Source organism: Marmota flaviventris, chromosome 7 (genome assembly GCF_047511675.1).
Source record: "Marmota flaviventris isolate mMarFla1 chromosome 7, mMarFla1.hap1, whole genome shotgun sequence".
In the NCBI taxonomy this organism is placed as follows: domain Eukaryota; kingdom Metazoa; phylum Chordata; class Mammalia; order Rodentia; family Sciuridae; genus Marmota; species Marmota flaviventris.
Genome location: NC_092504.1, coordinates 53371514 through 53397863, shown reverse-complemented (window position 1 = coordinate 53397863; position 26350 = coordinate 53371514). Strand labels below are relative to the sequence as shown.

At 35.2% G+C, this 26350-nt stretch overlaps 1 protein-coding gene across 1 annotated transcript; it reads left to right on the top strand.

The window, feature by feature from the left end:
• The first annotated feature begins 14379 nt into the window (after positions 1-14379).
• Positions 14380-25860, top strand: LOC114102088 (transmembrane protease serine 11B-like protein). Its single transcript, XM_027947348.2, has 9 exons — positions 14380-14563; positions 18809-18927; positions 19025-19092; positions 21207-21367; positions 22046-22084; positions 22593-22767; positions 24009-24268; positions 24742-24884; positions 25699-25860. Exons 1-9 carry the CDS (start codon positions 14380-14382, stop codon positions 25858-25860), a joined length of 1311 nt encoding a protein of 436 aa, XP_027803149.2.
• The last annotated feature ends 490 nt before the right edge of the window (positions 25861-26350 follow it).

The window sequence follows — 26350 nt, the reverse complement described above, 5'->3', positions numbered from 1 at the left end:
TGCATTTTCTTTAGTGCATACTCAGCTTTGACTCATGGCCAAAATAAGGCCTATATGATTTATGTGAGGTTTCAGTCTGAAACCTTCCTATTAACCTTTGGGTCAGTTTATTTACTAATTTAAGATCTTGCTGCAAACTTTTGCCTTTGGCTCTCCTAAAATTGATATTTATCACACCAGTATTTGTGGTTTAACCTAGAGTCATGTACATGCATGTGAATAAACCATGGAAAGCTTGCTCTCTTTCTTCTGGCTGCCCAGTGCTTGCTGGCGTGCTCTCTTGCTGCACAGTATCCTTTACTTTTAAATGAAAGTTTTATGTGAATTTTCCCTGTGGAATCTTAGGAGTTCTTTCAAATATTCACACTTGTGAAATCTTTACACATCTTAATATTTGGCACAGCTATGGTGTGCTGAGGGTGGCTTGCATCAACGTACAAGAGTTAAATGTTAAAACTTCAGGAATTATATGAACTAGTTGTGAAACACAATCATAGTTGTTAGTAATAAATACTCAAAACTCATCACATCTTTATTTTTATTATATTCTATCAGTAGTTACCATCTTAAGGTTATTTATATCCATAGTATCTGTATGATGAAGACATTCTATACTGGAGCACTATTGCTCATGACTTGGAAAATCCACCTTTAGTGATGTGCATGTGGGGAGCTTGAGATTAGATGTGGTGTATTTATACTATAGAAATTGATAAATGCTCCACATTAGCTCTCACCCACTGACTCCGAGAACTAGTTGTAAATATTTACTAGCACACCAATGAATGTAACTAGTTCTCATTTATGCTTTGAGAAGAGAGACCTTTACTAGATGGTGCAAATAGAGAACATCACTTTGGCCATTGTGCCAGATATACTGTTAAGTGCCTGAAGTTCTGTGCTCTAGTGTCAATTTGTTACTGATTTTAATTTTTAATAATTCTAACTCAAGAGGAACTTTGGAAGATTCTATTTTTCTAAAACACCTCAAGGACATTTCAGATTTGCTGCTTATAGTGATTAAAGTATTGCCAAAAATCATGTTATGATAATATGTTGTTCTGCATAACTATTATGCTTAATTAGGACAACATAATGATTATGACATATTTTGTTATACTATTGCTTTACAAATAATCTTCATCTAAAATTTGTCACAGTAGGCACTCATGGTTGAGTAAACGAAACTTTATTTTTACTAAACAAAGGAATACATATTATACAAGAATTCTACTAAATAACATCTCAAGTTTTTATGCCTATATTATCAAAGAAAATCAATGAAACAAAAATGGCTACCGAGTAATAAGAGATTGTCCTCACATCATTCTTCTTAGCCATTTGGGGAAGAGAAGGTATTACAGGGGATCAAACCAAGCCATAATCAGCGCAGAAAACTTGAGGGCCAGAGAGGTATTCTACATAAACCTGCCTTCCCTTTAAAGAAAATGTGGCATTGTCAGCTAAATTGTTGGTCCTCCTACTATCCCTAATGTACTCTAATGGCATTGTTCAGAGAATAGACACCTTAGTAATCACATACTTTGGGAGCACCTCTCTTTCCTGCTTAGAATCCTGTTCTACCTCTTTGCCTCCCACCTCAACATTCTTGGAGAAGAAAATTTAAACTCTGAGTATGCCTAGAGAGCTTGACTCCCTCTTTCTACTCATTATTAAAACTTAGCTCAGGTCTGGGATTGTAGCTCAGTGGTAGAGCACTTGCCTAGCATGTGTGAGGCATGGGGTTTGATCCTCAGCACCACATAAAATTAAAAAAATAAAATAAAGGCAATAAGGAAAAAAAAACCCTCAGTTCAGATGCCACCTTCACAAGGAATCCTTTCTTGACATTCCCAGGGAGGTGCTACAGCTTGTCTAGAGAATACACCTGTCCCAGCTTCACACTGATGTAAAAATGAACTGTTTATGCATCTGTGTCTCCTCTTATACCCTGAATTATCAAGCATCTTTGTGTTCCTAGACTTGTGGTTGGCATAATTAGGTAATTGTTGTATCCAACTGAATAAAACGGAAATGTACTGTCAAGATCTGGCTGCTACACATGTCTATTTTATCTCCTGTTATGCACTTGCCTATAACCTGAATTCTAACTTAAGATTTCTGAAACATGTTATTCTGGATCTTTCCAAGTTATTGTGCTCCTCATCTTTGATGCCCTTTTCTAACTTTTTTTTTCCTGATAATCTTCTACTATGCTTTAAAAATCAATTCACATTTTTTGTGAGTTTTTTTAATCCACTGTATTCACGTGAACTTTGTGCCTATTGTCACCAAGCCACCATCTCATCATAGAAAGTTCTACATAGCTAACAAATACAATCTATTTTTAGCTAATATTAATTTGGCCCTGACTGTTCAAGAATATATATTTTACTGACAATTCTACTTTTTTTTCTCTACTTAAATCCTTATAGAAGATAAGCTTTCATTTCAACTCAACAAGTACAATTTTTTAAAATTACATAAGAAGTTTATGAACACATTATTCTTAAAAAATAATGAACCCATTATAAATCAAACTAGTTTCTTTAATTTTCATTTCCAGTTCTTGTCTATATACTTCTCCTCTAGAGTAAACTTTGTTCTGTGAATCCTTTCAGGCCTTTTTATATATTTATTTTTATAAAGAAATATATAAATTCAATACATATATTTGCATACAGTGCACTTAAGAAGCTCACTATTATTTACTGTTTTTTAAGTGTTAATGGTTTAATGTTGGATGATCATTCTGCATCTCCTATTTTAACTCAATTTTTCTTAAAATCTTTCTATATTTAGATAGGTCTATAACTGACATTCTGGTTAAGAGCAGGAAAGACATATTAAGCAGATAGAAATTTGAAAATATTCTTAGGAAATTGCTGTAAGGGCTGAAGGTGTAGGCTTCAAGCTGAGCTCAGGGATAATTCATAAAGAGAACTGATGTCTAGGAGAATCTACTGAACTAAGCTCAACAGCTAAGATCCAGCACCAGTGATATTAACACCTTCCTGACATCTGTAGGCTGGACTGATTTCTCTCTACTCTAAATTGTTTCTCAGTTCCAGAGTTTGGAGAACAGAGGGCAGATGCTGCTGTAAAAAATATAACATCTCAATGACATTTTTCCAGTAAATCTAAGAGCACCACTGCTGCCTTGAAAGGCTCTTGATTAGCTTTTTTATTTCAAGTTTCATCTAAACAGTGGAATTTAATCTGTATCCAGAATCCTAACCCTACCAGACTCTGGGAGACCTAGATTTTAGCTTTCCAATTTCTGCTGCATAGAAAGTGACCTCAGCATGGAGGATTAGTATATTAATCCACAATATCTGCTATTGAAAAACCAGCCTCTACCTCAGAGCAAAGCCTGTCCAAGGAAGGGGACATGACCTTTGTCTTTGGAAAGACCCACAGAGCACTCCTAGGCACATACCCACCCTGCTGAGTTGTTTATCTATAAATAACTGGAGAGATCTGCTGCACCAGGTGTCCCTGACTCAGTCAGGCTAGGTGAGGACCCATAGCAACCCCCTAGCAGCCACCAATCAGCATGAGACAGGGAAATACCTGGGATGCCAGATGACCCTCCCAGTAGTTTATGATGGTTGATAACGTGTTGGGAAACCATGTAGCTCAGCACGTACACCCCTCATGGTTTAAACCAATCAGTTCAAACAAATCCCCCTCTTGTAGTAACCAATCACCCCTACCCAACTTGTTCCCACCAGTGAATGTGCTAATCAAGTTTTAGAGTTGTCTTATGATTTTCCCACGGTGTGTGATGATTTGCAAAGAGATGCTATGATATATGTGAAGTCCCTGCCTTCCCCAAAGAGTGTATAAAACTGCTGCAAACCCTGGGCTCGGGGCCTCTCAGCGTCACCAGTTGTTGTGTGCACACGGAGGACTGAGCTAGCTTGCAATAAACACCTCTTTGCTGCTTACATCAATCTTGGTCTCTGGTGGTCTTTTGGGGGTCCCGAATTCGAGCATAACACTATAACCTCATTTTATAACACCTGTATAACATTACATAGATTGATATAGTTTATGTAACCATTCCTGTGTCAGTTAATAATGTTTCTCCTTTTTTTGCTATTACAAATTTTGTAATAAAAAATCATCATATGTTTTTGTTTGACTACATGTGCTAGAATTGATACTTAGAATCGAAGCCACATAGTTATAGGGTAATTTTAAAATTCAACAGATGCTGCCAAGTTACCCTCTAAAATTGTTACCTCAATTTTAAGTACTACTGTCAATGTGTGAGAGTCCATTTTTCCACATTCTTACCAAATTTTGAAATAGTAAATATTTTTATTTTTAATTTTAGTAGTGAGATCATTAGTTTGTTTTATATTTATATAATTACTAATTATAAAGAGATTAAGCACTTTTCATGTTGTAAGGGTCCCGCGAAACATCGGAGAAAGAGACCACCAAGTGACCACTCATGCAATTGGCAGAAGGGGGATTTATTGAACCAGCGTGCTGGGGCTCCGTGCCCACTCAAAAAGGGAAAGCAGCCCAGAGCCCCGAGCAGGGGCTGAGCACTGCTTAAGTACACTTTTTGGGGAGGGCGGAGGGCTTTGTATACATCAGAACAAATCATCATGAGGCGCGGGAAAATTGAACAACAACTCCTAAACATGATTAGTTCATTCATTGGCGGGAACAGGTCAGGCTGGAGTGATAGGTCATTCCTAAGGAGAGTACACATTCAAACTGATTGGTTCAGGCCCTGCAAGGCCTGTGTGCAACCACACAGACCCCTTCAGTTATTAAACAACCAGACAATCAGGGGAAATGTTTACTGGGCGGTTCTAAGCATTGTCTTAACAGCTACAGAAATTTCAGGTTTTGCAGGTAACATAGAAACCTAACAATACCTCCTTTACATTTTAACTCAGACCTTGCAGCTTAGAAACTTTTACAACACCCGGTCTTTTACCCTTTAACTTTTACGCTTTAACTTCAATTTCTGTTACCCTTACAATGTTACTTGGTCATCTGTATTTCTCCTATGAATACCCTAATAAAACCCCTATATTTACTTAGTAAATATAAAATATTCACTAAAAGTGAATAAAATATTTTAGGAAGTATACATATACTTTTAATATCTTAAATACACTGAGGATCTTCCAGGGTGCTTTGATGAACAATGAAAAACACAAAAATATGATACATTTCTTGCCCTCAAGTTCAAACAACTTGTTCCTGGGGTAATATCCACAGGACAAATTTAAGTTAAAATCAACAACACAGCAGATGATTAAACCCAAAGTGAATAATGATGAGAGTAAATGATTAGAGAGAGAGGAAAGAAAGAGTTCAAAGAGGAGAAAATTCTGGGTTTGATGGTAGAAGTGGCAACCAGGTTGGACCATGACACATGAATAAATATTGGATGGGTAAAAATGGCGACCTTGAAAGACTTAGAGAGCACAAATTAAATTTTGAAGGTAAGAAAGCACTTGCTATTCAAGATGAAGGACTGGGAGAAATGGTTCAAGTTCAGTCAAGCTTTAAGTAAAGTCATTGCCAAGGCAGCACAATGTCCTTGGCATTGAGCCAGGCACTTGATTTATATACTCTCAGTTCAAACAACAGCCTTACAAGTGTGGTCCTGTTATCTCACATTTTTGCCTATGAGAAAATGAAGATGTCAAACAGATGGTTTCCAATAGACCTGGCATTGAAATGCAGGTCATGCCCTTTCTGTTACACAGTACTGCTAGGGAACAACGTAGATAAAGAGAAATGACATTCTAAAGACATAGAATAGAAACTAAGAAAGTTATATTTTATTTGGAAAGCAGGTGAGGATTTTAAAGATTTTTTTAAGTAGAGAAATGTCATGAACATGTATTTTAAGAAGATGAATCACACTAATTACTATAATCATTCAGGTTTTCTGCTCAAAGCCTTCTCCTCAAAAAAGCCTTTCCTGACCACCATATAGAAAGCCACCTCACCATACCCAACCACTTTCTGCCCAATCATCCTACTTTATTTTCTTCATAGTATGTGGAAGTACCTCACATTTGACAGTACGTTCACTATTTTGTTAGTTCTTGTCTGTCTTTCCTGTTAGCATGCAAAGTTCACTTTTATATAATTCTTGTTCATGGACATTGAACAAGTAAATATATATGGATTAATTTTCTCGGTTCTACAGAGAACATGTATGTAGTAGTGGTTCTGCAACATTCAAGATAATATATTCATGAAAGCATTGTAGAAAATATGAGATGTTAAATACCAGGAAGTCATAACCATGCCAGATTTAAAGATAGGAAGTTAGTGTCATTAGGTAAATTGGGTCTAATATCGAGTAAGATAAAGAAAATGGAGACCATTATCCAGAATGGAGTCCAGGAAACCAGAACAACACCTGGGGAAATTGAAATGTTAATGTCCCCAAGGTCAGGAACCCATCCTAAAGAACTGTTAATGAAGTAGCTCCCAGCAAACAGGGAGGTGCTAATCAAACCACCCCAGGCCCTTCCTGCCCAGATTACTCCTCCCTGCCCCATTGGTCCACCTACCTCCCAGCTTTTGGCCTTCCCACCTGCATTCTATCACTGCACGATGGAGGGAAACCAAGGACTGTAATGTGAGAGGACTAAAAGAAGACCTTAGCTTTAAAAAAGGGAAGACCTCCCTTTTCCACGGATTCCGCCTTTTGGGTCCCCTTCTTCCTCCTGGAGGAAGTCTTTTCTGCTATCCTTTAATAAAGCCTTCCACTTTCCACTCTATACTTGCCTCGGCATGCTTCTCTGGTGTTGTACTTCAACATTCTGGAAGCAAGAACTTGTCACCAGTAAACAGCAGTAACAAAAGCATTGTAGAAAATATGAGATTTTATATAGGAAGGATAGGAAATATAGGAAGTCATAACTGCAACTTTATTACACCCATTGTTGTAAACACACCACTAAGAACAATGTGTAGCTCCAGGAAGTACATGACAAATATTTATTAAATGAGCGAATGAATGGAGTGTGTAGTTAGAGGTATGAAAAAAATCATCTAAAGCATCTAGATATGTATATTAAAATTCAGTCTGACATTTTATATCTAAATGCCTTATAAGTTTTGTTTTCGTAAGAATTTGGCATGTCTCTTAAAAAAATTTAATCTATATTCACTTAGTAAAACAATTCTTGACTAACTAGTTCTACTTCCTATAAAAAAATCACCAAGATAAAACTGTCTTGCTCCCCAAACTACTTACATCTGCAATTTCATTCCTACAAAAAGTATGGAGTCCCAGTGAGCTGATTTGAAAAACCAGCCTCAGAGCAAAGCCTGTCCAAGGAAGGCACATGACCTTTGTCCTTGAAAAGACCCACAGAGCACTCCTAGGCACATTCCCACCCTGCTAAGTTGTTTATCTACAAATAACAGGAGAGATCTGCTGCACCAGGTGTCCCTGACTCAGTCAGGCTAGGTGGGGATACATAGCAACCCCCCAGGAACCACCAATCAGCATGAGACAGGGAAATACCTGGGATGCCAGATGACCCTCCCAGTAGTTTATGGTGGTTGATAACTTGTTGAGAAACCATGTAGTTCAGCATGAACACCCCTTTTGGCTTAAACCAATCAGTTCAAATTAATACCCCTTTTGTACTGACCAATCACCCTTACCCAACTTGTTCCCACCAGTGAATGTGCTAATCATGTTTTAGAGTTGTTATTTGATTTTCCCGAGGTGTGTGATGATTTGCTAAGAGATACTATGATGTATGTGGGGGTCCCTGCCTTCTCCAAAGAATGTATAAAACTGCTGCAAACCTGGGCTTGGGGCCTCTCAGCATCACCAGTTGCTGTATGTTGTGCGCGGAGGACTAGCTAGCTCACAATAAACACCTCTTTGTTGTTTACATCGATCTTGGTCTCTGGTGGTCTTTTGGGGGTCCCGAATTCGAGCATAACAGATTTTCTTTCTCTTTTACTTTCTTTATTTTCTTTTTTTTCCGTGTGTGTGTGTGTGTGTGTGTGTGTGTGTGTGTATGTTAGGGGGGTTATTGGAGATAGAGCCCAGGGGCAATTACCACTGAACTACATTCTCAGCCCTTTATATGTATATATATATTTATTTTGAGACATGGTCTTGCTTAATTACCTAGGCTGACATCAAATTTGTGATCCTCCTGCCTTTGCCTCCTGAGTTGCTGGGATTATAGGCATGCTTTGCTGTACCCAATGAGAATTTTTAAATAAACCATGTTTCAAGTGAGTAATGCTCTAGTAGAATTATTAGATCCCAAAGAGGACAACTTACGTTTAAGACATTTGTCAGAGACTGCTCTGATGGGTAGAGCTAGTTTCACTGGGGAGGAGCTCTATGCCAGGAAAGGATGGCTAGCACCTGAGTCAGAACACTGATTCATCAATCTGTGGTAGAATTTCTTGGGTGGGTATCTCAGATGACCAATCTAAGTAATAGCCATTGTATTTTTTCCTAGGTATCCAACTCAAAGAGAATTTTCATTTCTTCCTTTAAGATCACACATCCACAGCTGTCATCACACTTGTTAAACAAGTTTCCTTTTAATTACTTTCAGCCATTGTACCCAGCCCTTAAAATCTCAACTACCTTGTGGTTAGCACATTTCCCTGAGAACCACTGATCAGGATAAAGGGGTGCAGAAGTTTCCTTTTTCTTTATTAGCATCAACAGCCATTATATCAGCACATTATGTATAGGTAAGTGGAGAATTGCTTGCCTAAAATTCTGACATAAATAGAATTAACACTATCTGTCCTTATGACTCCCACTTAAGGGTTGCAAACAAAACAATAGCATTTAGGTGGGAAATGTGTGGGTTTTCCCCAGTATTTTGAAGTTTCTGCATAGAGACAACCTTGTGCCAAACATGTGTTGTGTCTGCAATCTATGGTTTTAAGTAATTATCATGGGAATGTTTCAGAAAGATGGCATGCTGCTCACCATCCTGTGGATGGAAAAATAGCATGAATGGGTGATTGCTGTCAACTCGAGATGAGGTAGCAGAGGGAACATTTATTTTCTCATTAATCAAATGCTACATTTTTGCTGTTAGTGGTACTGATCATCCCTTTCTTGTACTTTTTTAACATCTCATCTTCTCTACAGAACTTTCATGAATATTATCTTGAATTTTGCAGTACCAATGTTTCATAGATTTCTCTATAGAATCATATATAGATCCATTTGTCTTGTTACATGTTCATTAACAAGAATAGCATCATTACATATAGACAAATCAAGTTTAAAAAAATTATTGGTGCATTATAATTATACATAATATTTGGTATGCCATCTATTTTAAATTATCTAACTAGATAATTATCATATTAAGTGGATGATGATGATTATAAGAATATGCTCTGTGCTTATATGGAGTTCTCATTAAGACATACAATATATAGAAATTAACTTGAAATGTTTCATATTAATATAACTGTGAAATATATATGTATACCTTATATAAATATTTCTCTAAAATACATGTTATTAAATGTATATATTTTCTTCATAATCCTTACATTTTCATATTGGTTATATCTCCAATCTATCAGAACAGTGATTGCACACATATAAAAGAGAAAAGACAAGCATGATTGTTTTGTTTTGACCATGAGACAGACAACACCTTCATGCTGAGCAGAAAAGATATTTTAGTCACATGACTCTTTCTCCTTCTCCTTCATCATTTGACACTTGTGTAAAGTCCTAATCTGAAAGATTTCAAAAAATTAAGCTATTGTTTTTCGGAAACCTGATTACCTAGGAAAGGTCTAAGCTCCAATTCAGTGATTTGTTTTCTCAGAGTGAGGCATTAATACTGTTACACAGACCTTGTGGGGATTTGGAAACAGAGTTGATTCTGCATGTGTTTTAGGAGAACTTAGTGAACTTTGTGATTGCCTGAGTGTACTTGAATGGTTAAAAGGAAGAGCAGGACCATCATAAGTGGGGGTAAAAACTTCAAAACCAAATTTTACAAATTTTATTTTATTTTTCTTAGGAGTTAGTCCTATGTGATAGAATAGGAAAAAGCTGTATTTTTGTTTCTTACTGAAATAAGGAATTTTATGGCAAGGAATTTTATGCAAAGATATACTTTATATTCTGTATCATTTTCCAGTATTTTCTTATGTGTTTCTCAGAAGACTTTATGTATGGACTATCAGACTTTGGCTAATAGCTGGGTGATTTTTCTGCTTGAGGAGTCTCTGTCATTTTTAATCAGCTATTTACTCCGTGTTATGGTTTGTAAGATCTTTACGTTATGAGTTGAAGGTACCTAAACCCAGAAAAATAGCTGAGCTGTCATAAGAAATAATCAAAATGAAAAATGAGGACAGGGATAGAAATATAAAACCCTATAGCAATTTTAATGAAATAAAATTGAAAATTTAGAAATCATTTTGTAATTTTCAAACCATAGCGTCTGAAATGAACTCTAAAATGTCTTATTTGATCCAATTGTTAAAGATCTAGTTTTTTTTCTGCTTTATGAAGAATACAAGTTCTGACAAACAAAATATAAAGATAAAACTTCAAATTTCCCCAATGTATACAAAGATCTGTTCTGAGTTAATGCTTTAAAGTAAAACTCGTCAAAACAAGAAATTGCAAATGATTAGGAGATCATTAGATAAAATAGTAGTTAATAAAAATTCATGGTAGGCAAAAGGAGAAGAGAAGATAAAATAACAATAAAAAATAAAAAAGAAAGAAAGAAAGAAAAGGAAAGGAAAGGAAAGGAAAAAAGAGAAAGGGTGTGGAGCAAAGATAAAAGAAGCATTCAAGGAGGCAGTGGTTTTGGTGGAGCCGAATGCTTGTAATACAGGTTAAGTGCTGACCCACTGAAAGATCAATATTTTTAATTTGACATTTAAGAAACAATAGCCTTATGAATTGAAGGCTTGTAATTTTAAGGAACATCAACAAATGAGAATGTAAAATTGAGGAAATAGATAATAATTGTTGAATAAGTGAATGAATGAAGACGAAGGGGATTGAGAACAACATCTTAGAGGGTAAATAGACCAGAGGGGTCCAGAAGATATAAATCTTTCAGTGTTAGTCAAAAGTATTTTGTCTGTATCCTGTGAAAATGACTAACATGAGGACTTGTAGTACTTAGGAAGATGGACTTGTACCTGATGATAGAAGAGAGGAAGGGGAACATGATATGGGAGAAGAAATGAAGAAAGGAGCAGTTATAATCCATGAGAGTGGAGTAATGGGATACTGGGTGATGATAGTCAGAAGGGAAAGAAAATGAGAAATTTGGGAAAGTTTACAGGAGAATATTTACCAGAATTTGATCATAAAAACTATGTTGATAAAAAAGACAGCAATATGTTGAAACCAGCAAAAGATTTTACCTCAAAAATAAAAAGGGAGAAAAATGTACTCTAGAAGAGACAGTTTATGGAGAAAAAGTTGCACATTTTCTACATATGGAGTTTGAAGGACATTTTAATTTCTGGTACACAATAGGAAATTTCTGACTGATGATTAACTGAGCAACCACAATTGTGAGTGTAAACTTAGGAGTCATCTAAAAACAAGGCAGAATTGAGCCTGTGTAATTGGATTAGTTTATCAGACTGTTTATTATATAAAATACTGCACAAAATTAAATCTCTCTTTCCAAGGCAGATATGTTTCCAATCTCACAATGAATAATTTATCTCAATTTTTTTTCACATAAATGCTCTGAATGTAGGGCTCTATTAAAGTCAGCCATGGAAAACTTTAAGACAAAGGAGATGACAGAGTTGTGTGACCAAGTCTGAGTGGCAGCTCCCCAGCAGACTGGAGGTAGACATGTTAGACCAATGGAACAGGTTGTGCAAGGACAAGGAAGCATGATGGAGTATGGTGTGATTTGACATGTTTGGAACACAGGTTATCTGTTCAAGAATGAGATGCAAAGCGGGCAGTGCAGTTGGTCTAAGACATAGGCACAGGTAGTCTATTTACATAAATGTGAGGAAAAGGCAGATTGTGGGCTACAAAAGAAGAGTTCACAAATGTGTTGAAATTATGAATATTCTTTTCATATTCCTACTATTTTCTCCAGTGGAATAAGATGGTTATCAGCTAAGAGTAAAGATGGACCAGATGGTGCTGAAGGTTTTAGGAAAAGACAAATATGAAATAATTTTTTCAAGAGAATTATAAAGCATCAGTAGAAGGTAGATTTTTTTTTAAAAAGAATTTTGAGGGCTAGGGATGTGGCTCAAGCGGTAGCGTGCTCGCCTGGCATGCGTGCGGCCCCGGTTCGATCCTCAGCACCATATACAAACAAAGATGTTGTGTCTGCCAATAACTAAAAAATAAATATTAAAAAATTCTCTCTCTCTTTAAAAAAAAAAGAATCTTGCTCTTTTGAAGGCATTAACCCAATTTACCTTTACCTACAATCTAAAACATCATACACACTGTCTTTATTTGATACCTCCAATGTGAAAACTATAACAGGATACCCTGGGAGATTAAAGGTTTTTAATACTTTTTTTTAAGAGAGAGAGAGAAAGAGAGAAGAGATAGAGAGAATTTTTAATATTTATTGCTGAGAGCCATAGAGAGTCAGAATGACGCATGGCATTTTTGCCAGAACAAAGTGGTTGAGAGGTGACACCAGCAAGTCATTGAGATGATGATGGTTATGTTAAGCTGTGAATTCAATTGTATATTAGACCCCTGCTGTCCACCTCAGGCATCTGCTACTTTGGAGTTCTCCCAGGGATTCCTGGAGAGTTCGCATTGGTTGGGGAAGTGCCGGAGGAGGGATTTCCGGTTGGTGTGTGGTATGTCCCGGGAGAAGGCCATGTGCGTGGTGTTCGAGGGAGTTCTGAAATAAAGTTTGTTCCTGCTTGAGTGGCTCGTGATTTGTGCCCAGCCAGACTGCGGCAATTTATTTTTCAGTTTTCGATAGACACAACATCTTTATTACCGCTTGAGCCACATCCCCAGCCTCAGGATTTTCAACACTTTACCATGAACACAACACATAGGGAGAATCTGTAACCCTGGGAATATAAAAGTGCAAATTTCCAGGCCCTTCCAGAAATTTGAATTCACCAGATCTGAAGTAGGCTCCCACAATATGCATATTTATAAGCCCCTCCCTTGATTCTAATTAAGGTCACCTTCCAATCACACTTGAAGGAGATCTAATGTAGAAGACAAAATCTCAACACCTTCGTATGATATCAAGTGTGATTCTTGAGGCTACCTCTATCGGTGATCCTCACAGAAACAGAACTAATAAGAGATGGAGATAGTGACAGAGACTAAAATATCTATACCTGTATAACCTATATAATTTGCATGTGGGCTCTCTCCCTCTCTCTCTCTACACACACACACACACACAAGTTTAAGGAATTGGCTCATGCAGTTGTGAGGTTGGTAAGTCTGAAGTCCATAGACCAGATGGCAGCTGGAAACTTAGGCAGGATTTCTATGTTATCATCTCAAAGCAGAATTCATTCTCCCAAGACATTTGTTTGGGTTCCAAAGGTCTTCAAATGATTGGATCAGCCTCATCTACATTATCAGAAGTAATCTCCTTTACTTAAAATTTACTGATTGTAAATGTTGATTGCAGCTAGATAAAACTTTACAACATCTATACTCATGTTTAACCAAACAGCTGGGTACCCCAGTCTAACCAATGTTGATATTTAAAATTAATCATCACACCGTCCAATTTCATCTTTGGCTAATTCATTGCTCACAGTTTGCAGCAAAAAAAGAAAAAAAAATCCAACCACCAGTCATTCTTAGAGTGCTGTGTATTGTTCCTTTTTCCAAGACTGTCTTACTATGCCTCTTTGGGAAATTCCCACAGATCCTTATTCAACTTAGGTTATGACTCTCAAACCTTATTTTGTTACCTAAATGAAACACAGTGAAAACACCTAACATATTGTAGATTCATCATGACATGCTCTTCTATTAAAGTTTCCTTGGAAGCATAGTAATAAACAAACTAATAAGATAGATGGATACTGCACTTTGTATTTGTGTTAATAAGGACAGAATAAATACTGGACTTTATGCTGGACTTAGGCATAAAGAACTCCTAAGACATTTCTTTTGCCCCCTGCCCTGGAAAGATCTTAACTTATTGACACTAACTCTGCTCCTATCCATCAGTCACTGGATGCAAGTATGTCCTAGGTACAGATATCTTGGAAAAACAACTTTATAGCACAGATTCAGAAAAATGCATAAAATTTCATAGCACAAGTTCAGTAATAAGCTTTAAGGAAAGCATTGTTTTTATTTTTCTCTTCCTTCCTATGTCTTTGATAGTACTGTACTTAATTGTGGAGTTTTAGGGAGGAAATATGAAGTATAGATTTGAAGATTGCGATTTTTCTGATTTATTTTTCATATTCATATTCTTTATTTACAGACCAGTCACAGCTTCCCGAACATCTTTGCCACTATGGATGATTGTCCTCCTTGTGTTTGGAGTGTTGGCTATCCTTGGAATAACTATTGGTCTCCTGGTTCATTTTCTGGCTGTAGGTTGGTATATATTTATATTTATTTGATTTTGTTATAACCGCTCTTTCATTTATACTGAAGGTAAAGAAACAATTGCAAACCATGTATTATCTCACTTTAAAATGATATCAGTGACCCCAGACCCTATAAATAAGCATTATTAATATTTGCCATTACATTACTCACATGATTTTAATATACATAGTTAAAAGAATAGATATTCTTTCAGAGACATAAGCACATAAGTAGATAGTTGACAGGCAGAAAAAATAATTCTACCAATGTTATAATTAATATATTACATATATTCTATGTAAAGGAGAAATCAATGAATATTGAATTTTGATTATTTATTTATAATAAAGATGTTAATATAAAAATCATTCTACATAGATTTTTTTTAAAAAAATTTGAAGAGTAGGAGGAAAATTGAAGTCATTTTAAAAAAACGTGTGTTTTTAACTTAGGATATTATATCATTTATGCTCTACCATAAAATAAAAGAAAATATAGGCCCAATTCTCAAACATGTCCACACAGAAGCAGACTTCCTAAATAAGACTCCTAATGTGCAAGAAATAAAATTTAAAAATCAATAAGTGGCATAGCATTAAATTAAAAAGCACAGCAATGGAAAAAAAATAGAAGTATAAAAACAGAGCCTACAGAATGTGAGAATATTTTTACCACCTGCTCCTCAGTCCATTAATATCTAGGATATACAAAGAACTCAAAACTTAATACCAAAAAAACAAATAACCCAATTAATCAATGGGAAAAGAACTAAACAGAGACTTCTCAAAAGAAGAAACACAAAAGATTGACAAATATATGAAAAAATGTTCAACGTCTCCAGAAGTTAGGGAAATTCAAATCAAAACTACATTGAGATTTTATTTCATTCTACTCAGAATGGCAATTATCAAGAGTACACATAATAAATTTTGACAAGGACGTCGGGAAAAAGACACTCATACATTGTTGGTGGGACTGCAAATTAGTACAGCCACTCTGGAGAGCAGTATGGAGATTCCTTAAAAAACTAGGAATGGAGCCACTATATGATCCAGCTATCCTACTTCTTGGTATATATCCAAAAGGTTTAAAATCAGCATACTACAGTGATACAGTGATACAGTCACATCAATTGTTATAGCACCATAATTCACAATAGCCAAGCCACAGAATCAACCTAGGTGCTCTTGAACAGATAAATAGATAAAGAAAATGTGTGTGTGTGTGCGCATGTGTGTGTGTACACACACAATGGAATATCACTCAGCCATAAAGAAGAATGAAATTATGGCATTTGTCAGTAAATTGATGGAACTGGAGACTATCATGCTGAGTGAAATAAACCAGTTTCCCTAAAATCAAAGGACAAATGTTTTCTGTGATATACAGAAGCTATTCCAAAATAAGGGGTTAGGAATGAAAAAAAAAAAAAAAGCAAAGAGAAAGGGGGAAAAAAGGAAACAGGGAGGGGGAATTTCATTAAAATCTCAGAAATTTCAGTAGAATAGATGAAAGGTATTGAGGAGAAGGAAGAAGGGATAGGAAAAAGGAAGAACAGTAGAATGAATCTGACCTAAGTTTCATATGTGCATGCATATCAAATACCCAGAGCTTTTAGTGATAAATTCAGCCCTTCTTTCAGTATCTTATTTCCCATTTATCAGAGGCAACCACTTTCAACTTATTAATATGATTCTTGATATTGCTATATTCCTATTTTTCAGTTATTTGAATTATCCATTCACTTTCTTTTTAATAATGATTAACTAACTTTCTGTAATGTGGGCCAGATGCTTTTGAAGGAATGTTCTTGTATGTAGGCCTGGAGATGGGTTGCAGACTGGGAGAGTTTGAGGCTTATATTTTGATATTTTTTTGTCTCAAACATTGTCTTATCTCATCTGTTACTTTCTTTAAACACAAGACAAAATTTATCTTCAATATTTAACACTTAGGAGTCTGGAGTGACCCTGAAGAAAGCACTCTAATTTGCATACTCTCTTAAGTATGATACATTGATTCATGACTTCCCTACCTAGAAGGGAATACCCCAGTTTATCATCAACAGATTGCCTCAGTGGGAAGATTAGACCATATATATTAAAAAGAGAATTGTAGTATGCTTTCACTTGTATTTTCTCTTCTGCCATTCTGCAGTGGGAAAATAGAAATATTCCTTTTGTGTTTTCAGAACTTGGAGTATTATGATTCTAATCATTGAGAACTTTTAGAAAAATCTATATCTAGCTTAATTTATGAAAGGCATCTCTGATTTATATAACTTCTCACTTTAGTGTATACTTCATAGTTTAGGACTGTTTGCATCAGAGGTTTTGGGAAGTAGGCCTGGAGTTGTGGCTGTTTTCTTTAGTTTCCTTAGAATTCAGCTAACATTTTTGTCTTTTCTTATTTTTCTGGGCTTAGACATAGGATACAGAGTGAAAGCACTTCTAAGTTAACATAACTTTCCCAGTCTGCAACCCATCTCCAGGCCTACATACCAGAATATTCCTTCAAAAGCATCTGGCCCACATTACTTGAAAAGCATCTGGCCCACATCACTCTGTCCACTTTAAGTAGAAGTCTTCTCATAATACACATTTAAATCCTTATGTTTTACCCAGAGTACTCCTCGTTTAAAAAAAAATTGTATATATGTTTGGTTTTCTTTCTAGAAATGATTTGTAAATAATCAAGTCATGAAAAATGATTTCTTATTCTGTTCCCTTATTCATCTTTCTCAATTCATATTGGCATTTCAACTTCTTGTGGAGTTGAGAATGTTATTCATATGGTGTGAGTCTGCCTTACTGACTTGCCATCCCAGTGGATTATTTTCATGGCATCAGGTACCAACTGAGCTCAACGACTATATCCACAGTGACCTCAGCATAGTTAGTAAGGTCTCAATGTCCCGCTATGACTGGTGCATACAGTTAAATTAAGAACAGGATACTCACGAGTTGATTTCCTTGCTTTAGTTTATGGTTTTTAATCTCATATATTTTAGATAGTAAATATTCTGTTTATCAATCAATTGTCTCTCTGAAAAGTGCTTCATTCTATTGTAATAAAACAAATTCACATCTTGACAATTTGTTAATTTACATTAAGAAATATTCATGGCTTCTGAATATTGTAATAAAAATAAATAGGAATCCAAATGAAGAAATGAAGGATGCATTGTGAACACTGAATTATGAAACAGAAGTCAAATGGTTTTAAGATCTCTTTTTGCTGCTTATGCTATAACCTGATAAACTGCAATTGTAAAGTATGGTATATAGTGAATAAACATATGACAATGTACAGGCAAATTAACTGCAATTAGCAACATTCATTTATAAATCATTTATAATAAAAACATTTTCAAATTTTTGTTTAGGACTTGCTAACTTCTTTCTCCATTATATTTAGCACTATAAAATATTTTAACATTTTTAATAACACCATGTTTTATTTTAATTATTATTCCTCTCTTCTCTTGATTCATATAGAACTTGTAGTTGAAAAACCAACTTCATAATTTGAATATATTCTTATTGATTACTCATGTAATGGCTTCATCAATATTGAGCATGTCTCTTCCACAAGATAATCTTCTTCAAGGGCAGTCATCATATTATAAAATAAAATTTATTTAGTTATTATTATTATATGCTACCAACTCTTACCCCATGTCTAACATGCTGTAAGCACTTCATATCTATCACCTTACTAAAGATAAGATGTGACATTTATCAAGTATCCATGAAAATTTCAAAAAGAAACACAATGCATTAGCTGTGGGCTTTCAAGTTAGGCAGATTGAGCTTTGATCCTTGGCTACTTTTAGTATATTTGGCAAGTTACTCTGAGACGATTCTGAAACATTTGTATACTTCATTAGGTCTTTACAAAATATCTTCATTTGGTGGATATTAAATTGTAGCTACTTTTATTCATAATCTAGCAATTGATAACAAAAATCTCATTATACTATATAGTCCTTTCTGTCTCAACCAAGATGATGTAATTTTTCTTTCTGACCTTTTTCTGATATGTGGGTGCATGTGTGTGTTCTATTATTGTTTCTAAAAACACTTTTCACAATGCCTAAGGTATCTAATCAACTGTATCAGAAAAATTCACATGGGTTTATCAATATCCAACAAACATAATACATACTAGTTGGTATTAATATGTAATCTACATCTGAGTTTGAAGTCCATTTAATTTGAATAATTCTTGGATTATTTCTTTGTCTCACAGAAAATAGGACATACTACTATCAAGGTAGCTTCAAAGTGCTGAATATCCCATATAATAAAAATTATGAAAAGGAGACATCACCAGAAAATAACTATATTAGTAAAATTCTTGAAACTAAAGTAAGTTAGTATTTTTCTACTTTTGTTTCATTGTTAATTCATTGAAATATAAATTTATTATTGGATTTTGATGCTTGACTATGTTCTCTCCTCACAGATGGTTGATGCATTTCAAAGTTCTAACATTTACAGACAATATATCAATTCTCAAGTCATCACACTAGTGTAAGTAAAGAATACTAATCAGAATCATTGTGCATATCATTATACTTCAAGTTCTTCTGTGAAAATTTCTATTGATATGTTACAGTCATTAACCAGTAAGTTACCAATATCAACATTATCATAAATATCAGACAAATTTGTTCAGTACAAAACTGAAGTAAGTTTTGGGGCTTTATTGTTGAATTCATTAAATCTACCAGGAACGCATTAACCTTAAAATTGTGGATTACTCATCATTCTTATTTTCTAAGTATTTATATCCAAAAAACATAGATCGTTCTTTAGACCAATGTTTGACACACTAACATTTTATTTATCATAATCATAAACATGAACTCTGTTTTCTCCAGTCTTTCTACTTGCAAGTCAGTTTAACATTTTGTGGAATGACCCCAGTATTCTTATTAGATATGGGGTAGAAGACAGGCTTTGTTATCAAGGAGAACCCTCTGGTCACCATATCAAGAAGCAAAATAACTATACTGTGTTCTCTGCATATGGATTTGGAATAGCAAAAATAGTAGAAAGAACCTTAAAATGCAGTTAGACAACTTGAGCCCTGTCTTTGCCATTTAGTAGCCCTAGAGTTTTGTATCAGTCATTGTACCACTTTAAATCTATTCCTTTCTCTTATGAAATGTTAGTGACAACACCTGCCCTGCCTTGCTCATAGAACTTACTCAGAATTAAAAAGATTATGTGTATGGAAATGCTTTCAAATAAATATATTTTCAGTGAAAGTGATTATTACTTTTACTTTCATTAGTGTTACTAATGTTCTCCCTTCTTTCCCTGGTCCTGGGCTCATGTGATTTCTGGAATTGCAGAACGAGTTAAGGTTCCAAATAGCAATTTTGGTACTGGACAGAAATGGAAAACTAAAGTTGAAGGTCTCAGGTGATTGCAACCACCAGAAGGCCTCTCTGCTTTGTTTTCCAGTGCACATAACTTCAGGTATCTGTAGGGTCAAGACCAAGTGACAGCAAGGCCACAGAACAGTTTTTCACTTTGGCACATAATGCTGCAAAAATCACTTACTATGTTGCTTGGTAGCAATGTGAGTGGAGTGCTCAGTAGGAATTGTTATTGATTTATATGCCAAAATGTTGAGTATCCCTTAGGGAGACTCAAAACATAATGATAACACTCCAGACACTAGCCTCAGGGCTCCTTGGTAATTTTGTTGGCCAGCCTCTTGGGCTGCCCACCAAATTTCTCCATCAATCTTCAGATTAATATTTGAATGCAATTTTGTTCAACATCTTCTCATCACTGCTACCCCCTTGCATTGCATTAAAAGCCCGTCTCCCTCTGAGCCCAATCCCTCAAACACCATAGTCACTGGATGACTAGACATATGATGGAGTGCATAGAGTAAGGAGCCCTATTTATGGAATCAGCGTGTACTGACTCTAAACCCCCATTTAGTAGTTGCATATTGAGTATATTTACATAATCTGTCAGAGCCTCAATTTTTCCAAATGTATAAAACATGATAAATGATACATACTTATGTTTCAGTATTATCATAGATACAACAAAATGTGTACTAATATATGTGATAACAAAAAACTTCAGATGCACAATAACTGTTAATTAATATTATTATCAGTCAGTTATTCTGTAGTATGATTCCTCCTTATCTCTGATGATGAAATTTTCTATTTGATGATGAAGTAGCAATAACAATATTTGAAGTCCAGTGTATATATCACCTCTTTCATGAAAATTTATCTGATACTTAAGTAAAAAATGACTCATTATTCCTCTGAATGTCTCCAGTTAGGATAAATATCTTCCTGTGTCTCCCTCATTTGTTATAGTCATCGTATGCATGTTTGGAAATTCCTGGAGAATAGAATTGTGTCATTGCCATAATTTGTGTCTCAGCTTTCCCTACTTTTTCAGATTTGTAGAATTGACTCTAAACTGAATAATATAGCTGCATGAATAATGTTACCACTAAATGTAGACAAGTGAATAAGCCTGTGCTTGACCTAAAGTGAAAGTAGTGCATAAAAGAGCAGAAGAAGCCAAGATTAAAAAAAAATATCAGACAGTGAGGAAGGAAATGCTACTTTTAGCAACATATGAAACTTTTATGTTGTTTCCAGTCCCGATAACAACAGTCTGACAGCACATATATGGCTGGTATTCAAGAATTCCAGATCATCGAAAGAAACTGCAAGACAAAGAATTGAAAGCATCTTACGTCAGATGCTGACAAGCCACTCTGGATCCTTGCCTACAGATCCTGATTCTCTGAAGCTCATGGGTAAGCTTATATATTATACCTGAGCAATGTTATTTTCATTATTTTGTCCCTAACACATATCATACATACCAGACACAAAGCTGATCTTAAATACATTTTTAAATGAATTTCATTTTAAATCAGACTTTTTCATTCATTTAATTCATTTCAATGTGTTACTATTAAGGACACATTATAGGTGGTTTGAAGGAAGGGGAACTCTTTCTTATTCTAAAGCTGATATTACTACTTTAAACAATCTTTATAAGTTATGGTGTGCTTTGGTTTTCTTTTTGTGGTATCCTAAATTTTCAGAAACAACACTGGATCTGCCATTATAAGACAGATCACTTTTTAAAGTATTTTTGTATATAGACCTAAATTAGATTCACTTTTGAAGACTTCCTCTCCTTCTATGATAGAAAACTCACAATTTTCCACTTTAGATGATGTAGATATAACTTCAATTAAATAAAAAAGAAGTCTCCTGTATGGAACTATGAAGGGGATATTTTCACCTAATACATTCACATATAGAAAGAGAAAAATTCCAATAAACCAATGTTCTCTCCTTTCTATTGACTCTTCATCTTGAGAATTCAAATTATTTCTGGACCTTTTCTCTGCTAGAGCTACCATCTTTTTCCATTGCCACAGGCTCAATTCTTAAATAATCATGGATTTTTTGTTCAATTACAGAAATCAGTAAGGTCGAAGCTGAAAAGATGATCAACAACCGTAAGTTCAATACTTTTAAAATTAAATAAGAGATAATATGAAATATAAGTCAAGATTTGTTTCTCTTTACTAGACAGAATTCTGAGTGCTTCATGTAGAATAATTCATGCAATCTTCATAGCAGTGCTAGAGATAAGCATGCTTATGATATCATTTTAGAGGTGAGGAAATTCAAATACAAAGAAGTGAAATAATTAGCCAGATTTATCCAGCTGGTGAGTTGTGGGACCAGAATTCAAACTAAGGGAGTCTGGTTACAAAGTCCATGGGCTTAACTGTGACTTTTCCTCCCACATCTTACACATTGTCCAAGCGCTGAAGTATCTTGGAACTGTTATGATGGCTGGACAGGTGATCCAGGGACAGCTAATGATTCCTGTACTGATTATATTTTATTCCTATCAGTGAAAGACATTGTCAGATATAATCATATCAGGACAACTCTATGCTTTGTAACCAAACATTATCTTTTTATTCTCAACGGAACAAAACTGACCCTCTCTGATAGGCTGTGGAAGACGACCAAGGATGTCAGCTACGTATGATAGAATCAAAGGAGGTTCCACTGCTCAAAAAGGAGAATGGCCATGGCAAGCAAGTGTGAAATTCAATGGTCGACACTACTGTGGGGCATCCTTGATCAGTGAGAGACATTTGGTAACTGCAGCTCACTGCTTTCAACGGTAAGTTCATCATGTTGCTCATCTGTGGAGATGAGCAGCCCCACACAAGTCCCAGTTTGTAGCTGTTATACCTGCTGAATTCTTAGTTGCATTCCTTTTCATCTTTAAAAGTTTCATATGGCATTTGCTGATACCTGGATGAAGCTGGAGAACATCATGCTAAGTGAAATAAGCCAAACTCATAAATTGACCAAATCATGCTGTGTACACAGACAAATATACCACAGTGAATTTCATATTCATGTATATCCATAAAGCACAAATTTTAAAAAACAAAACCTATAAATAAATAGAAGGAAGAACAGTAGAACAAAGGAAGAGGAACAGCTCAGGGAGAACAAGAGGGAAAGGAGAAGTACTGGGCATTGAAGTAGAGCAAATTATATTCCATGGATATATACTATGTGTAACTATAGTGCACTAATAAAAACATTAAAAATATTACTGAAGACATGAAAAAAGGTCCTGGTTGAAGGAAAAATCGCAACCTGTATACTCAGAAAAATGAGAAATTATATCCCATCTGATTCAAATGTATGATATGTCAAGGTCATTGTCATGGCATGTGTAAATAATTAAAACAAATTAAAAACTAATAATAACATGTTAAATAAAAAAATGAGAAGGGTCATGATTTTCGGTATTATTTTCTTGTGAGTATTGTCTTCATCACTTTACACTTCAGATCTTAAACAATTTGTGGTTACTAAAATGCAGCATCCTATTTCACACCTCTCTGACTCCATAAATCAATCTCCCCCCTCTTTTTTCCATAAATATTCCACTTTCATGGTCTTTTCGGCAAATATGGCTTGGTCCTATTCAAAATACTACTTTCCCTAAGAAATCTTCCTTTAAGCACACAAATTCAACCCCTTCTGTTTAGTGGTTCCATTAATTACACACTCAAGAATTTAAACAATTATTGTAATTGTCTGTGTTTGTGCCCATCTATTACTTTATTTAAGCATATGTTTGAAAAGCATATTTTGAAAGCATATGTTATTTTTTTCATTTCTTTTCCTTATGTAATATATGGTGTAGGGACTCAAATGTTTTTTAAATGTTTAAAAAATGAATTAAAAAGTCAAGTTATAATGGACTATTGGGAAAAGAAACACGAATGTCATAAAGAAGTGTATAGTAGATGCAGAATTTCTACTATTCACTATAGAATGCAGAATTTCTATTTATTTACAAATAAATGAAAAATTGATTTATCTTTGTTTTTGTTTCTTTAGGTCAGAAAATCCAAAAAACTATACTGTTAGCTTTGGAACTGTAGTAAGTCCCCCCTATATGCAACATTATGTTCAACAAATTATTATTCACGAAAACTACGTCAAGGGTGAGCATCATGATGATGTTGCAGTTATACTGCTCACTGAAAAAGTTGTTTTTACAAACGACGTACATCGAGTTTGTCTTCCTGAAGCCACAGAGATCGTGCCACCAGGTGAAGGAGTTGTTGTTACAGGATGGGGAGCACTTACATTTGATGGTGAGTCCAGTGAAAACATACTATGCAAGGTAAAAATGCAACAAGAAATATGAGCAATCTAGGTAGAGTCCAAGACATTGTTTACCTCCAGATGCCCAGTGCACTCAGGAGATCATCAGGAAATGTTGCTTATGGGGTGATGACTGCAAACTGCCTTGGTTTGGAGCATTCCAGGAAAACCTGTTGGGGTGTAGAACCTCCCTTACCTGGAGAAACTAATTGAGAAGATTCTGGTCCAAAGATACAAGAAGAAAGATGAAGACTTCAAAAGGCACATTTGAAAGATGTTTTAATTTTTATTTGAAGATTTTTTTTTGTTTTGTTTTTATCAGTTTGACTGATGGAACTGAGTGGGCTTTTTTTTTTTTATCCTAAGAGGCAACAAACATAGGTCTTACTGACAGAGGACCAAGGAAGGTTTCCATCCTGCTTTGTTTCACAACCACTCTTTTGCTGATGTTTACTTTCTGTAGGTGAATTCCCAGAGTTACTTCAGAAAGCACCAGTGAAAATTATTGATACAAACACTTGTAATGCTCCAGAAGTGTATAATGGAGTGATAAAGGATACAATGTTATGTGCCGGGTACTTGGAAGGAAATATTGACGCCTGCCAGGTAACTGTGGACACCATTCATATTGAACACATAGTATATAAATAACTGCTATTTTTTTTTAATGAAAATCATCAAGATGGAGATAATTGCATGCTTCAGTTGATTGGTACTTTGACAGTCCTGTCAGTATCCCTCTCCGCTTTGCACAATAGTAATTCTTCTCTACATACAAGATGTATTTCAACACTTATGTTGAACTTATTCTGAATTGGCTACTCTCCTAAGTCCTTTACAAATATCCATTCATTTAGTTTTCATCATAATCTTATAATGTAGTTATTCTCATTTCATAGATGGGAAAACTGAGACAGAGGAACATTAAGTACTTTGTACATGGTCACACTCCTAGTGAGTGGCAAAACTGGCATGTTATTCCAGGCTATCCAACATAACAGTCCATCTCTCAAGCACATCTCAATAAAAGAGCAGTCTCAGAAATGTTTTACTTTAAGCCCATTCCCAAATTCTTCCTACATTCTCATCTCTCTCATGAGTAGTGTTCTGAATAATTTTCTCAGATATAAAACCCCAAATCTCAAGTACATTAATACTACATGTCACCCGAAAGCTCTCTCATAGAATTAGAGTTTGGAACTTTTCAGATAACACGTTCAGGTTCAGGTAAATACCAGAGAATACATTCCAGTGGGTCACAGTGGGGATAAGGATGGTACAGGGATTTGCAACACATACCCTCCTCAGGTCTCCATGAAACAACAACCAGTTGCAGACTGAATCTGGGTTTAACATTTCCTGTAACTGAAGTATCTGAAAGAAAATTGTCAAAATGATAAATGTCCTTTGTTTTATTTAGGGTGACTCTGGAGGACCACTGGTTCATCCCAATTCTCGAGATATTTGGTACCTTGTTGGAATAGTGAGCTGGGGAGTTGAATGTGGAAAAATCAATAAACCAGGGGTCTACATGCGAGTAACTTCCTACCGCGACTGGATTGCCTCCAAGACTGGTGTTTAAGAGAAAATCATCTTGTACCATCTAGTTCAGGACATTTTTGACTGTTAGGCCTAAGCCAAATTTAACATGCTTTTAAAACTATTGTGTACCATGCTTGAAAGTATAATGACCCTAAGGGAATGTTTATGAAATTATATTTTAAGCAAAAATAACAAGACAAAATAAGAAATCTCATTGTTTTGGTCCCTATTGCCTAGGCCAATAAAGTATTCTCACCAAAAAGAACTACTATAATAATATTTGTTTTTTATTTAATTAACCCACATCATAGTTATCTCACCACAGCATAAATTTCTTGGTTTTTGTTATTCAGATTTTGTAGGATTATGAAAGTGTGTCTTTGTCCATAGCAAATTAGCAGGCAGCGTGATGAGAGATGGATTGGAACATGCTATGTCTACTTTGATGTCACAGCTTTGGTAGATGAAATGTTGCTGTGACCTAAACCTTGTCTGAATGTAGGTACTGCGTTAAAGTCTCATATTTTTTG